The sequence below is a fragment of the Sinohyriopsis cumingii genome, chromosome 17 (assembly GCF_028554795.1).
Source record: "Sinohyriopsis cumingii isolate HCF-2022 chromosome 17, ASM2855479v2, whole genome shotgun sequence".
NCBI classification, from domain to species: Eukaryota; Metazoa; Mollusca; class Bivalvia; order Unionida; family Unionidae; genus Sinohyriopsis; species Sinohyriopsis cumingii.
Window position 1 is genome coordinate 39,164,151 of NC_142977.1, and position 18,799 is coordinate 39,182,949.

An 18,799-nucleotide genomic window follows, 5' to 3' on the forward strand; every position below is an offset into this window, starting at 1 on the left:
GTATGGAGACAACACATGGATGCAGCTGGGCCTAAATCTACTGGAGATTAAACTCAGTCTCTGGATATCTGAGTCTGGATAATTTTCCGCATTCATTTCAGGCATAAGTTTACTTGGATTAATTATGGACAATTATCAAACTTATGATGGTAATTGCAGGACCATAAATAATTGTTGTTGTTGTTGTGGGGTTTAATGCCCTTTTTCAGCATACGATAGGCTATACATGGCGACCAGTATTAATGGTGGAGGAAGAACCTGGGAAAACCATTAAAAGAACCATCGACCCATGAGAAGTTACTGGCAAGCTGTCTCACATACCCACATTGGCTGAATCCGAGACTCAAACCGGCGCTGCCAGAGGTGAGACGGTAGTGATCCATAACGGAGAATGCTTTAGACCACTTGGCCACTCAGAGCCCCTGCAGGACCATAAATACGATGTACCAAGTCAGATGACTTCATGTAATACCAAACACTTACTCTTTTAAAAAAACCCATGCCAATATTTTATAACAATGGTGACAATGTCAGCTTTGATTTCTCTGAACATCTGCTGAAGTCAAGTCTCCATTAGGAAGAAACCGTTTGTTGTCATTTTGAATTTAACTGTCCACATCCCAGAAGATTACCTTCCTTGGTATTAACAGGAAAAATGCATGATGTTCAAGAGGAGCTCAGAAAGGAGTGCCTCTCATCAAGTCAGTGCACAAGTTTGTTCAGATTTTGTATAAAGTAAAACCATAATATTACTGCTATAGAAGCTGATCAACCCTTTCTAAGTTAAGAAAAAGAGTCAGTTGATGCTTGTGACTAATCGTAGACAACGTAAGCAGCTAAATTTTCAGTTTCTCTAGCAGACTGTGGTAGTCGCTGAAAGTAGATTCTCCCTATAGTCAATAACCAACTCATGCTGGAACTGTACACAAGGTAGCTGTTGTAGAACAGAAAGGACAGAACTCAGACAGCAGTAGGAGGAAAACATCTTCAATCCACACTTGTAGCAAGATGAGAGTACACCGCATGATAGCAAGATCTAATAATGACAAGGCAAATTAAAAACAAGTTGTCTTCTTTACATAAAGGTGGTGATACTGATGTCTCTTGTGCAAAGTAGCTGGAAAAGAATGCTGAGGACAATGCCTCACTATTCTTGCAGCACATCCTGTGTCACATAAGGCCTCACTATTCTTGCAGCACATCCTGTGTCACATAAGGTGACTTTCAAGCTGTCGCTACGTATAGGATCCTTTTGAGTGGCAAAGGCTTGAGAACAAGTGAAGAAACATCTCATGGATACATAGAAAGCAAGCTGGGCACATCATATGCAGGAAGTAACTATGCCAGTTAGACTAATTCATGAGAGTGCTTGTATAAGCTGGGTTTGGGAAAATGTGTGCTTGGATACAGTCACCAAGCTGGAAGTGCCTATTGACACCACGTGAGTTGTGAAACTAGAAAAGACTTGTTCTTCTGGTGACTGATACTCTATGATCAGTTGTGGCATATGATAATGTCAACCAGAGTAAGATGTACATATAGCATGGATGACAGTTTGGACTTGTCCAAGATCTAAATCTGTAATAGGGTGCATATGTCCTTTGCAGGTAGAGTACTGAAGTGTTGTTACTAATCCTTACACAAAAATGCACTAATCATTATTGATACTTATGAAGTGGTCCTTACATATCAACTGTATTAAATGTTACCCACAGAATAGTGTGATGTTATTAGAATTTTTAACATAGCTTTAACAATTTTTCAATGTCTGTAGTGTGGCAGTTTATAGTGATGTCTAGCACTGGGGCATCAAGCCACAGACAGGTAGCATGATGTCCCACCCAGTCGCATTATCCAGACACCAGGTCGACCAGTCCTAACACTAACCTCTTAATTCTGAGCGCCAAGCGAGGTAGCTGTAAGTACCATTTTTGTAAAACTTTGGTATGACTTGGCCGGGCTTCGAACCCACAACCTCCCGCTTCTGAGGTGAACGCTCTAACCACTAGGCCAATGGAGCAGTACCCATAGGATAGGACAATCTGACTGCCGTTACAAGGAAAATCCCCAAAATATCGCTTGTAGTAACTATGAAGTGGATGCCATAACTAAATAATGCTCAGAAAATTTACCTGTATGTATCCAACCATAGCAGAAACAATAGTTTCTATAGTACACACCCTAAATGAACACAAAAATGCACTAATCATTATTGATACATATGAAGAGGACACTACAATATCAATTGTAAGACAATGTTACCTGTAGGAAAGGCCAAATGACTGGTTATACGGGTAAAAACACTAGAGTATCACATATGTAACTAAAATGTGGACATAAGACTAGATTATTACAGAAAATTTACCTGCAGCAGAAATTTTACGAAATATTATACAAGTTTTCTATATCATGCCCCAGATCTGCAACTATGAAATGCAGCTAAAGCAATGTGAGGGGAAGCCTAAATGCATAATACCAATAGCATGTAAGTATGTGAGGATGGCATAGTGATACAGTGGAACCTGTCTTGAAAGACCACCCCTTCTGCCAAAACATAATGGTCTCTCATGACAGGTGGTCTCTCATGACAGGTTATAACACTATATAATCTCTAAATCTGTACATGGAGAACCTGGTCTCTCAAGACAGGTGGTCTCTCAAGACAGGTTTTACCGTAACACCAAATAATTAGTCACTTTGCTCTTGAAGAAAGAAAGAAAAGTTGGAAAGCAAACTGTTAGTAAATTATGTTTCTCAGAGAATACTTACCCAATCATGTTATGTTAGGAATATTAGCCTGCTACCTCATGAATCCAACCCTACTAACACATAACCAATCATATATTCTATGTCAAACAGACAAAGGGCAATAACTCCTGTCCATTACCTCTCCTTCACACTGCCAGGTATTGCTAGTTTTTAGCAAAATTTGCACCATGCCTTCTAGACAGCTAGATGTTGATGGAACAAAAAGTCCTCAAAACTTGTACCATGCCTTCTAGACAGCTCAGATGTTGGCATGAGTGGAGAAAAGCAGAGTACCTTGGAACAACTATCAACAGTAAATGAATGGCAATCTCTTTTTGAACAGGAGAAAAATCAAATTTTTAAGTAATTTTATGTTTCTCTGAGAATACTTACCCAATCACTTTATATTAGTAATATTAGCCTGTTACCTTGCAAATCCAGCCCTACTAAAAAATGAAAATTGTCTTATTATAACTTAATTAGACAAAGGGATGTAACTCTTGTCCATTACCTCTGCTTGATGCTAACAAGTATTCTTGGAGAAACATAATTTACTTACAAATCTGCTTTCTTCTTTGAATACATTCCCCAATCATGTTATGTTAGAATAGGAGGAGGGGATACTGAGCATCTGACCTCTATCTTGGGTATCCTTCTAGGGAAAAATAGCTAGGTTCCACATGTGAATGATAACCCATTCTAATTACATAAGCAATACAGCATAGGTTCACTTGACCTGTGACCCTTATCCACATTTAAGAAGATGAAGATTGAAATCTTCTTACCTATAAAGTTTCACTGGCAAATCCAGCAAAGCTAAGAGGTTGATTGATTTAGCTGAGTGGTAACATTCAGGAGGCAACTCTTGATCTTGTGAGACCTCAGAGTATGCAGAGTGTATAATCCACTTCAGTCACAAAGCAAGGGCTTGCGGGGTGATATTCTGTTTCCTTCCTTTCACTGGGAGGAAGAGGCATCCGCGCTTGCCTTGCCTTGGATCTGTGTGTTTCAAGTAGTGCTTGAGAGCACGAACAGGATCTTGCATTGCTGCTACTCTCAGCTTGTCTATGGAAGAGAGTGAGCAAATGGCAATTCTTTGGTTACCAACAGACGGTAACCTGTTTTTGGCTCAAGAAGATCACTGAACCATTGAACTGAAGATAGTTTGGGTCAACAGAAAGGCATGCAAATCACTTACCTTGCATGCTATCAGGAAACAGTCTTTCACAGTGATTGGGGCCAACTGTTTCTCCTCAAAGAGCCAGAGAAAAAAGTCAGCCAGTTAAGGGATTGAGGCAATCCGAGGGACAATGTTACTGGTTTGGCACCAGTCACTGAAAACACTGCACTTTCCCTTCAGAGTGGTGGGTCTTCTTGCTCTTGAGATTCTCTCCACAACTGAAGGTTTTAAACTGTTTGTCTTGCAAGGCTGTCCTGATAAAAGATAAATGCAAACAATGATGGTCCAGGCAGGAATGGCACACCTGTGACCTTGGTTCCATGAGGAGATTCATGATGACCAAGATCTGTTACTAGATCGAGGATATCGGTGATCCAGAACTTGTCCCATCTGGGAGAGGCTATCAGAATCATCTCGCAATTCTGAATCCTTAACTTCTGGATTATTTTTGGTATCATGAAAACGCCCACAACCCCTCCTAACCCATGGCCCAAGTTCCTGGGTCTGGGACTGGAGAGACAAAGATATGATACCACCTCATCGCAAAAACAACTGATGGAGAGACCATTCCATGTGAAGGACTTGACTTCTCATGGATAGAGTGTTGAACAAGGCATGGAACTTGTATGTTGATATGGAGATTGTAGCACTAATGTAGAAACTGCAAAGTCAGAACAAACAGGTTGAGTGATTTGGTTCCCACTGTTTGAAGAGATAGGACACCAACAAAGAGTTGTTGAATATGATGAGAACCTTTTTTTCCACGAGTAAAAGTTCCCAGACGTAACAGATGGGCACCCAAACTGTATGTAATTCTTTGATTCATCATCCAAAAAGCAATAGAGACCCAAATGGGGTCGTCCGTAAATGAAGAGTATGATGTGGCTTGCGCAACATGGTCCACAGATATGCATCCAATTGGATTAAATCTAAGTTAGTAGAAGCACTCAAGGTTGATTGTTCTGCATGCTGGAAGATTGCCAATGAGGCCAAATCAAACATAGATGATCTTGCCACAATGTTTCAAGCCAGCTTGGACGTGGCATGGTACACATTCTTATCCACTTTGTAGAACAATGGAGCCAATATGTGGATGACTGCAAAAATCTTGCCGACAGCCAATAGATCTGTACTTAAGGCATTGGATTTTGTCTTTTAGTAGGGCTGAATTCATAAAGTAGCAAGCTAATGTTCCTAAGTAATGTGATTGGGGAATGTATTCAAAGGAGAAATTTAAACATGGAGTATACTTCCCTTTGAAAAGAACACTTCTCCATCTTGCTTTAAGGTAGAAAACTTCCAAATTGTTTGCATGTGGATTGCAAGACCTCTTTGTCTTTAGAGAGTTTGGTACTCAACACAAGCAAACGTAATAACTGGAGAAATCATGGAATTTGGTGCAAATCCCTCTATCAATGGGAGATCAATTTACCTAACTGCCATTGAGATGGGCCGACAACTTTTAGCCTTTTAGCTACAATGTTTTAGCCAGGGAAGGCTGGACTAATGAAGCAGTAGAAGTTCTCATAAAGTTCTACGATTGAGTAAACTATTTGAGGAAAAAAATCATTTATAACCTTGCCATTGTCAAAAGCTTAAGTTCTTCAAATACCAGTGGGATGACAAACTTGACTATCAATCTTCACAACCATCACCCCATCCCAAAATACAAATTAAACAGAATCCTTTCATTTCCCATGTAGCTGAGACATGCCTGCATAAAAAGACAATTTCCAATCTCTTAAAAAGATCTATAAAAAAAAAAAGTTGTATGAAACTCTTGAATGTTAATTTGCACTTTGAACAGATTTCCCCAATACAAAGGTATAAAATATCTCCGTTTTCCTTATTTCTCTAGAATGTTTTTAAAAAAAACACATCCAAGACTTAAGTATACTGTTGCTCATTCCTCAAAATGTTTAAAAGACGATTAATGGGCATGTAACTTACCTTTTGAGCACTTGTAATATCAACAAGGTCAGCAATATCATGCTGTGTGAGTTCTGTTATGTCCTCACCCTCATCTACTTCTAAAAACCTGCAACAAATATGCAACTAGAATGATCAATTGCTAGAACACCAAAATTAAGTCTCATAATGTGTCCCTTACTGACAGAGTACTTTTAAATTTCACTAAACGTATCCATAACTACAGACAAGACAAAATGTACCATTAATTTTCACTAAATCTGTCCCTAACTGCAGACAAGACCAAGAACTACCTTTAATTTTCACAAAATCTGTATCTAACTGTAAAGACAAAGAACTACTTTTAATTTTCACTAAACCTGCTTTAAAATATGTAGCTTTATGCCTGCACTTGACCTACCTTGTGGCAGTAAGGAAGTAGTTCAAGAGTAAGTAACTATTTAAGTCTTCTTTTTCTTAATGCACAGGTCAGACCTATCAATCTGTCCAATTCTCAATTGTTAGGTTATAAAAAAGAAATTTTATTATCAAAATGTCCAATGAACTAACCCCCGAAATGAGGGGGTGGGGTTCATGGTAATAAAAGTGAGTGCAAAAATACATGCCTTTGACTAAATGAAGGTAAACTAGTCTGAAAAACACTTGTATATTGACAATCTACATTTGTGTAGTACAATTCACAATCCGTTAATTGCTGTACATGTATATAACAAATCCACGAATTAAAGTATAAATCACATGTTATAAAATTCATCTATGACTCACATCCCATTAGATATAAAAAAATCACATAGTTAAAAAAAAATTGGAAGTCCTCATTTTAATCTATATCTCATTGTCACTAAACAATCCATTACACCTGTCGCAAATAGCATGTGGCTATAGTCATTTACATGCTACATGTACATTAACTTAAACTGGCCTCAATTTTGGTCAGCCGCAGATAGATATCAAATAAAAACGTGAGCAAATTAAAATGTTTAACAACATTTTATGCAAGATACCCCATCTTCAATTAACTTAACGACCAAATATCTATAGCTTCGAAAGGTTGGAAATTTAAATTTTAGTACAAGTATCATGCTGCCATTGGTTACGACTGAGAGCGTAATTATTTCTCCTGCAAAAATGTAACTTTCATGGCACAATTAACGTGTTCCAGTCACTTTGGAAAATGCAACAAATCCATCAGATTCCATTGCTTTTATTTAAATTTGGTATTAATTCTTTTGATGAAAGGTTCTTTATTGTTACTGAATATTGTAATCGACTTTTTTGGAAGAAGGGTGCATGTGTTATTGAAGTTATCACTGAAAGACAGCTTTGGAGGACCAAACAGATGTCCATTTTTTATTGCGGTGGCAACATCAAATAATCATAGAACACTGATTGAGACAAAAAAAATTTGATTTGCTTAATATTTATACAGAACAATCAGTGTTTCAAAGGTAAAAAGATTTCTTTAAAGTTTCAGCAAAACTATTTTTTTGTGTACATTTTAAAAACAAAAGGAATTAGCTGTTGTTTGGTCGATTGTAGCTGTTATTGTTCATGCCTTCAAACCAATTTTCTTTAACCAAAGTCTATTCAATCCTGATCACTGAATACTAAACTTCAAGACAAAAATTATGGATCTCTTTTACATTGGTAGCCATGTACTAAACTTGGGTCAAGAAAAGAGCATGTCGAGTGGAATTGTCACAATATAGGGTAGGGTACTAGCAATTTGTTTATTAATATGTGTAGCCTGTTTTGACATCACAGCTTGCTATATTCAATTCAGACTGTACTTGATCACACCTTTAGGTTCATTTCACCCAAAACTGTCTATGTACTTGATCATTGATTTTGCTGTAATCACTTCTCTGGGCATCTAAATAATGACCTTCCAAAAGAATGTAGATGTATATGAATCCAAATGAAGTGAAGGCATGTAGAATCATAATCTAAAAAATGACACCCATTACTGAAAGTGTTGATTGCCTACATGACCTGTGTGACTTTTACTATAGCCAACAAAAGTTCATTAGAATTCTCCGTCTAGTTAAGGAGAAGCAATATAAAAACTCATTTCTCCAGCCACCCCCAATTTTGAAATTGTTCAAGAAATTTTCCCATAGATAAGCCAGAGGAAAAAAAGTTAAACCCTACTGCACATCTACACCAACCACATATTTATACTCATCTACACCAACCACATATTTATAATCATCTACACCAACCACGTATTTATACTCATCTACACCACCCACATATTTATACTCATCTACACCAACCACATATTTATACTCATCTACACCAACCACATATTTATACTCATCTACACCAACCACGTATTTATACTCATCTACACCAACCACATATTTATACTCATCTACACCACCCACATATTTATACTCATCTACACCAACCACATATTTATACTCATCTACACCAACCATGTATTTATACTCATCTACACCAAACACATATTTATACTCATCTACACCAACCACATATTTATACTCATCTACACCAACCACATATTTATACTCATCTACACCACCCACATATTTATACTCATCTACACCAACCACATATTTATACTCATCTACACCAACCATGTATTTATACTCATCTACACCAAACACATATTTATACTCATCTACACCAACCACATATTTATACTCATCTACACCAACCACATATTTATACTCATCTACACCAACCACGTATTTATACTCACCTACACCAACCACATATTTATACTCATCTACACCAACCACGTATTTATACTCATCTACACCAACCACATATTTATACTCATCTACACCAACCACATATTTATACTCATCTACACCAACCATGTATTTATACTCATCTACACCAACCACATATTTATACTCATCTACACCAACCACATATTTATACTCATCTACACCAACCACATATTTATACTCATCTACACCAACCATGTATTTATACTCATCTACACCAACCACATATTTATACTCATCTACACCAACCACATATTTATACTCATCTACACTAACTACATATTTATACTCATCTACACCAACCACATATTTATGCTAAAGTGAGTAATTCATTAAAATCCTCCAAGGGTGGGAGAAGCCGATGACAAGAACTTTGTCAAGGTTGAACAGACAGGTGGACAGACACAGACTAATGCATGGAAGAAGAAAAAAAAAACAAGGTTTTTTCCAGCCGTCATGAGAGAATTGCATCATTAAGAACAAATAGAAAATTCACACCCTGCTTCCTCCTGTAGCAAAAGCTCACTCCTAGCTGCCTGTATCACAGCCAGATTCAGCCTCTTCTCCTTTTCTATTAGCTTGTAAGACTCCAGCTTGCTCCTGGCCTTTGTCTAAAACACACATAAAATGGATATAAAAAAGATTTGAAGCACTTCAAGTTGTGAATAAAAAAGTCATATATGTGACCAAAAATTGGCACCATCGAGTTAAACTAGCAATTAATTACTCTCTGGAAACTTTAAGAACAATAATTCAATTAATAAATTACATCAATGCTTTCCAATTACAAGAATCAATGATTATATAGCTCACTTCTACTTACACTTGCATTTAGTATCCATTCTAAATAAATTAATTCTAAATAAGTTATCTTCACACCTTTTCCAACTATAGACTTTTTTATTTTTTAAAAATCTGTACATGTTAACTTTTGATCATTATAAAATTTAAAATCTGAGCTTTGAATTGGCACTATATGGCCAGTATTGTGAAAACACCGACCTAACTAACCACCCACCCACCTTCCTACTGTGACGGGGCATACAGACATACAAGAATGAAAGATCATTTCTATCATAACAAAATTGAGGTAACAAGTTGATAAAAGAATGATTAATGTTACTTTTGTATAAATTTATTTTTAAGTCAATGTTTTAAATTGTTTGTAAAGCTAGTATTGTCATCCAACCCTAAAAAATAGATTTTACTGGATAAATAACTCTGGCTTTGAGTAACCCTGGAGTAATAGCCGCAGTATATAATTCATGCATAAAAAAGTACTTTAATTAAGCAAAGGAGAGGCCTGACATGGAAAGCACAGAGGATGCAGCCAACCCACAGATGCAATTTAGAATTCTTGGTGTACCAAGAGCACCCTGACTTCCTTCTCCCTCATCCTCAAACTACAGGGATCACAAGTTAAATGAATGTGAGTTACCAAGGGATGTCTGAATATTTAAGATGGGGATGCTGTCCCTCCTAGGCATAGACAAAAAGTAGACTACAGTAGGTGGGGCTGCTATCAAACTGTTTAATACATTTTATATTCAAACTGGAAATAATTGTCAATAAATGCTTTTTGTAATAAAGTTGTTTGTGTTTCTATACAAATTACCTTTATTTTCAAGAGAATTACCTTTCAGTGCCAATCTGGGGATTTTAAGTTTAGTAGAAAGTTTTGAAATCACTTCTCTATAATGAGAAGTGAAACAAAGCTTTTGATGTACGGTGAAACAAAGCTTTTGATGTACAGTAAAATAAAGCTTTTGATGTACAGTAAAACAAAGCTTTTGATGTACAGTACTTCTTTTGCTTCACTTCTCTTGCTATTATTGATCACATCTGCAAATTAGTAGGATTTATGTTAGATACTTTAATTATGTTACCTATGTGATATTTATAATGGTGTTCAAATGAAATGACTTAACACTATGATGAAACTAGCTCTTTTGCAGGAAGGATTCATTAAAAACTGCAAATTTCATCTTGCTGTTTTGGATTTCCAAGGCAATAACTGCCGATTCTGACAACATAACAAGCCACATATCAGTTTCCTTTACTAGTTTGGATCACAATTTTCATACATTCAACAACAACAAAAATGGAATCCACAAGTTATCTGGGCTTACATTATCAAGGAAGAGGTTTAAATTGAACAGCCATCAGATAAAATTTTTTTAGTGAAGTTTAAACAAGTTTTGACAAGAAACAAGCAAGAAGTAAAGTTTTGTTTGATAATAAGACATAATTCATTGTAAAGTTTCCTCACTGTTCAACTTAGAAAAGTGCAGTTAAAAACTGTGTGCTGTACATTAAGTTTTCAGTAGCATTCCATTTTTTTGATACCCAAACTCTATTATTCCATGCAATGAGTGTTAAGTAAAGGGATTAAAATCTGGTTAATTATTCTTGAATCTACCTGTCTGAAAAACAGAAAGGGCAAAGCTACCTCACAGAGGAAAAATGCCTCTAAAAACACGAAACATCCTAGTGTACTTTATTGACAAGCTGGTTTACCTACATAGATGCTTGCAAGGAACATCAATATACAATCATGACAAAAAAGGTATTATCTGGACAATATTTGGGAAAACAACATTTTCAATAGTAACTGAATTATCTGGACAGTGTGAAAAGTAATTATTTTTTATCCAGATTTTGGGTCAGTGATGGTACTACTCAAATAACCATATGTTTTTGTTTATAAATATTCTTTAACTTACCTAAAAAGAAACATTTGCTTATTGTCAGCTCCTACTATTGATTCTTCACTTGATTAACTTTTATATTATTAATATAATTTTGTAAGTTCATTAGACTGGTTACAACAAAAGTGACAAACTTTCAATTGGAAAACAGAACAAAGAACAAAGTCAACATACTGATTGCAGTTTCTTTCCCCTTCTATACTTCTTGATCTTCTCTTGTGGTACAGGAGCATCTCCAGGAAAAGGATCCAGTTTCTGAAGAAAAACAAAATACATTTGTACTATATTATAAGTATTCTGTTTCAAATGCCTAAAAAACTTCCAAACAAATTATAATATCATCAACAACAGCAATAATAAGCAGCACAGCAAATTTCAGTTGAAATCCTTGGCAAAGTTAAGCTACAGAAACCAAAGTCAAGATGATGGGTAATCTGAGGATATAATTGCTTTAAAAGATATCACTGCAAATCAATTAGTCAAGGTCTCATTTCTATAAAAATTGCTTGCCAAATCTGGCTGAAAACCTTGGCAAAGTTATAATGTGGAAAGCAAAATCAGGTGGCTGGATAATCAGGGTGCATAACTCCTGTAAATGCTCTCATGAAATTCCGAAGGCAAGCTCATTCCTGTTCTCATCCATACATCGAGCTGGATATACAACAATTCTTGGTAAAAGTTAAACTGCATAAACAATAGTTAGGAGGAATGGCAATCAGGGGCCATAACTCCTCTAAATGATAATACAGAAGGCTGACTATTGAACTTTGTATAAAACTGCATATAGGCATTAGAAAGAGAAATTTCATAATTTCCTGAATTATCAGCGAACTCCCAATATTATTTATCCTTCTTAGAAAACCTTTCAATTAACATCATTTAGGACCAAATGGGAATACAAATCCCTGAAATTTGATAATTCACCTTAAATTCTCATTCCTGTATGTACCAAAGTTGGTTAAAATCCAATAATTTCCAGTAAAGATACCTTTCTGAAATCAACCGATTGATGGACAGAAGGACAACATAATTACTATTGGGCTCCAATGACTCTGTCAAGCAGGACACTAATAATCAAAGGCAATTATACTGAGATCATTTAAAGTAAACTTCATAAATGGATAGATGAAAGAGTTGGTCTAAAATCAATACCTTTCTAAACTCCTTCTGATGTTGAACTTTTTCATTCTGCCATCCATGACTTGATTTAAACTGCTTCCATTCATGTGGGTCTTTTATCCAGCTTTTCTTTTTTGTCCATCTTTCAATCTTGTTGTGCAATTTGTGACCAGAGATGTGGTCAAGAGATGGAGTAAACACCTGTGCATCACTTGAGGGATCCTTTTCTCTGCCTATTTTATCATCAGTGAAGTACCTGTTAAGCTTTTGCATTTTCTTTTTATCCTTTAATTAAAAAAATGAGCAAGATTAGCCATTACAGAACATTTGGAGAGCTTTATTTATATACAAAATTTTGCGTTGTACTGGATTTGCTGTCAGTGATCTTGTTTTTCTGAAGGAATAAGGGGTCAATTCCTGTCATCAACAGGATATGCATGATGGAAAGCCAACTGCCCCAACACTCCAAATGCACACATGGGTTAACGTCTTACATTTTAGTACTTGGAAGTAGCTCTGCACTAAATATTTTTGAAAAGATATTTTTAGCAACTATAGTTCATGTAACAATCCTTTAATTACAAAAATGAGCAAGATTAGTCATTACAGCAAGATTAGTCATTACAGCAATGTCTGAAGAGCTTTATTTACATAAAAAATATTGCACTGTGCTGTGTTTTCTGTCAGAGATCTTTTTTTTTCTGAAGGAATAAAGGGTCAATTCATGCCATATTTTTGAAAACATGTTTTAGCAACAGTATCTGGTCACTATTTGTATAAATAGTGTTACCATTCTTATTAATTAATTGTTTGGAACACACCATATAAGACTGAAACAAAAATAATGTCTTCTAAACTTCTGATGTAAAACTGTTCAATACATAAAATAATTAAGAAAGCAAAAAATTCTAGTCAGTGCAATTTTCAATACATTAAAGAATAGGAGTTGACAGTGCCAGATCACATGAGCACAGTTGTGGGTCATCTCAAAACCAATTTTTTTTAGCTAAAGTATATAAGTTTTATGGTGCACCAACATGCTGTATGGCACCACACTGGATTGGTTTTTGTCAAAGAAAATTTTCAACCATGATTGGTACTAAAGTCAAACAATAAAAAGACACATGAGACATTTTCATAAATGTTTAAAAAAACGAGTAAATTCTCTTCTTTTTTTAAACTGTTAAAAGATCTTTTAAAGGTTTTCATGAAATTTCCCCTCATTCACCAGCTCCAATCCATTACTGTCATATTCGCATGGGCACATTCATATGTAAAAAGTGATTATTTCCCTGTGTTATGTATATTTAATTTGTTTGGGGGGGTTTCTTTTCATTATGGACTATGGGTTATGTAAAATTATATTTTGTAGCTGACCATGTCCAAAATCAAGTTCATTTTTTACCTGACCAGAACTGTTGATATTTTTATATTCAGTAAACAACTAATACATAGCTAATAATTTCCCAATGAGTGTGAGTTTAATATTAGAATCATTATCAATAGAAGTAAATATATTTTTCTTGGTCTGTGTCAAGAACACTGTGTTTACCACAATATACATTATAATCTTTGTAACAGACTTTATCTTATAAACACTGGGAATCTTCTAAAATGACATTTTCCATGTGCTTTATTATAATTTTAGTAACAGACCCTTCTAGTTTCCATTAAGTAATAGCAGCTCTTAAAAGGACTTTACTGTGGTAAAGAAAGACCTTCAATAAGTCCAATGCAGCATCAGTGCAGACATTCCACTAATACTGCAATCGCAACAGACAGCACATGCCGAAATGTCTTGGCCACAGCTTCCAGCACATGTAATGCAGCTGAATTGAAGAAGCATAATAAAGGAGGCAGCTGAGAACAGGTTGACATGTGAAGCTGTGTTAACAAGTAACCGGGTTTTCTGCTTCATGACATCAATTGTTTTATAGGAAGGCATGCCCAAGTTCACAAAGAAATAACCACTTTGGCCGCATCAGCTTCCAAAGGATGAGGCTGATATACCACTTCAGGTAATGTACTTGGCAGCTGGAAGAAGAAACAAGTGGTCTCACACTGAGGGAGTAACCAACCACCTTCTACACTGTCAAGCAATATTTTGGCCTCGTGAAAACTGTTGTGATATTTCCTCAACTGTGAATGAATATGGGGGATGCAAGTGGTCTAATTAAGTTGCTATCCTGAAGATCTTTTCCAAACTGGAAAGGATCTTTTTGTAATCTGTGCCTGATGGTTTGGCACACAAGTAAACCTCATTTACTGCCTTATCAAAGGATCAGACCACTTCTTCCTTATCCGTCTAGATTAAAAGAGAAGGCATCATTGGAGTCAACAATCTGGGGAGTGCATTGTCATTATCATAGACAAGGATAGTCTGACTTTGAGAATGGCTGGGCATCACTATGCCCCTTGATGGAGGGGGTATGGGAGCAGTCTGCACAACAGTCCCTGGCTCACTGTGAGGTGCAGAGTGAAGACAACATTTATCTACCTTAGATAATGCAACACCTTTAGCCTTCAGAAGGGAAGCCACTTGGTGGGTCGGTGATGGTGGGACATACATGAACCACAGCATCACTTCAACTGTGAGGGCAAGGTCTAAAAGCCCATGGGGGCACAATGGACTAAAGGCCCTGAGGTGGAAGGTCCCACATCCCATAAGGGTTCATAAGTATAACTGGGATGGTGAGGGGAGGCAATTATGCGATCCCTGTCCCTAGCCTTGTGTATGGATTGCCAATCCTGCACAGGGTGGGATGGTGAAGGGAAGAAATGGGGAAGCTCAGTCTTAACCCTTGCACTATACTGTGAGGCCAATGTGAATGAGTGATAAATGGAGAACACGATATAAGCCCCTGTTGTGCACAAACTTGGATTATTAAAAACACTGAAAAACTGAAATATGCACCAAAATACACATACATTTAAATGTGCTCAGTGTATACATCAGTGTACACACAGGAATTATGATTTGTTTTTGTGTGAATTCATTTGTATATTTGATTTAATTTAACTTTTTGTTTCTTCAAACAAAAACTTATTCAATCACATGCTATTGTAATTTTATTTACTGAATTTGACATTTTCCAGAAATTCAGTTCAGTCTGACCTGTTTTTCATAAACACTAATAAAAGAAATCTTTGTATCTAATGCTGACCTAGTTCCTGACCTTGATTCAGAAATCAGTGAGTTGAAGGAAACAGCATTTTTAAAAAATTTCTTTCTTAGAGTAGATTCATAAAGTGAAAATGAGGCTATGCTGGGAGTAAGTGATGTTAGGCATGTAAAAAGCTTCTAGGTTGTTCTAGAAACATGATCATGTGACCGTCATATGGAAATCTGTTTTGCATCTTAAATCAGTGTACAACTATTTTCTGTAGAGAATTTAGTCAGTCAGGCTTTAAACCATTGACAGTTAAAGGTGTTTTGTTCTGACCAGTTTGAGCTGAATTTGTAATTTTTCTTCAAATTATTTGGATTCTGGGATTATTTTTCCCTGGAAATACTTGTGTGCTAAATTCATTCTTGGACAAAGACAGTTATCAAAATTTACAAAGAATTAAAGCACGGGAATACTATTTTCTATGATTCAACAAAGAACTGTTGACACATCAGTGCAACCCTGACCACAGCATACATCATCCCCTTCCATTTTGGATTTCATCGGGATTCGAACTCAGTTTCACTAGAACTTTTTTTTAATCAGACTGCTACTTTTTAATTCTTGGATCATTTTTAGATTTGATTCGTAGAACTGTAACATCTTTTTCTCATTGTTACCTTGTTTTTCTGGGGAAATAAATTATTTGTTAAATTTTACAAAGCTTGTTGTCTTTGCTCTTTTCTTGTTCATTTTGGAAGAGCCTAAATGTAACAGAATATTATTATAAAGCAAAATAAAATATGATTTAAGTGATTTTTATATGAATTATATACTTTTTTCCTATTTATAGCTAATTTCATTGTAATGGCGTCACTCGGTCGTACTTTATTCGACTGAAAAAAGAAATGTAACAATAAATACGCAGAATGAAAGTGAAAAGGATAAAAGTATTCGGCAACATTATATTATATATTTACTTCAACTTTTGAGGAATATGAATTAATCTGACTTACACTGTCCGTTCTGAAGATTACCTCTGTTCCTCAACGATCTGTCTTTATCATACCACCTCCATTTCAGAACAATAACTTGAATAAGCCATTTATGATACCTGTCCAATAAAATACAACCGATTGACGAGTGCCATAACTAGGAAAAATTAAATAATTCGTATTAAAATCACTCCAATCATATTTTTTCCTCCATATTACTATTCAACCAAAAGCAAACCATAATTCCTGTGTGTACACCGATAACATGAAAATGCATGTGCATTTAGGTGTTTCTAGTAACCGCGGATACTTTTAGTTAATATTGCCTGGGGTACCAATTAATTCCAAACGTAAACTTTGCAAATAATTACAGACGAAAACCTTAATATCCGATTTTCCATCCATCTGCTACGTTTGTTTCTGCAAAGCTTATATTCTTTAAGAGGACCAACTGATTTCGTTGACTACTGGTGACATATATTTACAACTGCCGTCGGCCATGTGCTTCCGGTAAGACTGGTCTTTCACATTGAAATCACTTAAAGATGGTAATGAGAAGGAGAGAGAGAAAAAATCTTTAGTACCAGTCAAGTCATTGACGTCAAGTTGTATAAACGCTAATAAAATAGTTTTTAAATTAATGAGCATCTGTGACAACTAATACGAATGTCTAAGTTAACGACCAGGTCGGAGAAATAGACAAAAATATACGTTACGGCGGTAAAAATAATATCAAGTCTCATTGAACAGTTAACCGATATAATACAATATTTGCATACAAATATCGAATGTTTTGAGTTTCCATGCATAGGTAAGAAATAAATTACGATATAATGACAAACACCATGTTGAGACATTTTAGGATATATTACTTTGCGCACAAATACACGTGTAAAAAGAAGCAGCAGAGAGGGTGAAGGACTCGCGTTACTAATTCAGTTCCCATAGTAAACCTATGCAAACCCCATGATATAAAAAATTCAGTAACTAAAAATGTTTGAGCCATCATGATTAAACCTATATTTATCAGTATAGATGAAACCTGGATGTCAGCTTCTGTGTAGACGAAAGGATATGAGCCGCGGCATTTTCAGGACCTGCATGTGTTTGAAACTTGTGCTTTCAATTCTGCATCAAAGAGTCAGGTGCTAATTTTGTAATCATTGTTCCAAACTCAAGACTGTTGAAGGACTGAAATTCCATCATAAAACAATGCCTCTATTTCTTTTCTCACTTACAACTAGGATAAGCTCTCAAAATGTTCTTTTTCCACAACATAACTTATATTATTAACCAATCCTGGTCGACTAAACCCATATATACTCTATTTTAGGTTCACCCAATTCCATACTGGTTCCCATTTTTCCATACCATTAGTACCGTGTGACCTGAACAGACCACTTGTTTTAAAGTCCATTTATGAACATAAAACCTCATACGAAAAAAATAATAAACAAATAACGCCAATAATGTCAAACCAAGGACTCTAACTTACCGAGAGTTTCTCTAACTGGGTTACTTTATCTTTGTCGTATGTGTTTTTCAAAATTTTGTTTACGGTTGAGATACTTATTTGTGGTCGCACCCACTCTGCTGATATAAACGTGTGAGTAATTAAATCATTAATATACCAATAATGGAATCTTACACTAGTAGATTAGCTAGAGAAAGATTATAAGTAATTAAAAGATATCTTCCTGTTCGTGATGCTCTCAACAAACATTGCAGAAACGATAAGAAGCACAAGTTGAATATGCAGACGGTAAAGAAAAATTATTTAAACCTGTTAAACAGGTAACTAAAAGAGTTGCAGAAGCTACTGAATTTCTTCTTCCAACGTTAACACAAACTGCTGGGCAAACTGAAAAGATAGCAAGAAGAACCAAACAAACAAAAAAGATTTGAAGAGATCTTCCAACTGAAATAGCTGCTGCTCAGCCTCCTGGTAGAGAGGAAGAAATACTTGAAGGTATTGAACCAGCTCGTGCTGAAATATGTGATATAAGAGATCTTACACCAGAACCAAAATAAGCAAGAATCAAAACTAAATTAAATGATAAATTTTCCGAGATTAATATTTCCTACAAAAAATAAATATTGAAGCGGTAATATTACCTGCACTTGCCGTGTACAGTTATGATAATATAAAATTATTTCTGAAACCTGAGTACGCTAATAAATATGTAAAACCTGGTACTAGTGGATTTATGAAGTATACCATGAAACCAATGATAATTTCAAAAATGATGATCCCAAA

At 35.7% G+C, this 18,799-nt stretch overlaps 1 protein-coding gene across 1 annotated transcript in view; it reads right to left on the reverse strand.

Moving 5' to 3' along the window:
- LOC149778461 (WD repeat-containing protein 46-like) overlaps positions 1-17,075 on the reverse strand; it is a 66,119-nt gene extending 49,044 nt beyond the window's left edge. The window contains exons 1-5 of the mRNA XM_089939302.1: positions 16,924-17,075; positions 12,474-12,725; positions 11,496-11,576; positions 9,112-9,224; positions 5,879-5,966 (exon numbers count right to left, since the gene is read on the reverse strand). Coding sequence (XP_089795428.1) covers positions 5,879-5,966; positions 9,112-9,224; positions 11,496-11,576; positions 12,474-12,725; positions 16,924-16,947 — 558 coding nt within the window. The 5' untranslated portion in view covers positions 16,948-17,075. The remainder of the gene's footprint in view (positions 1-5,878; positions 5,967-9,111; positions 9,225-11,495; positions 11,577-12,473; positions 12,726-16,923) is intronic.
- Between the last annotated feature and the right edge of the window lie 1,724 nt (positions 17,076-18,799).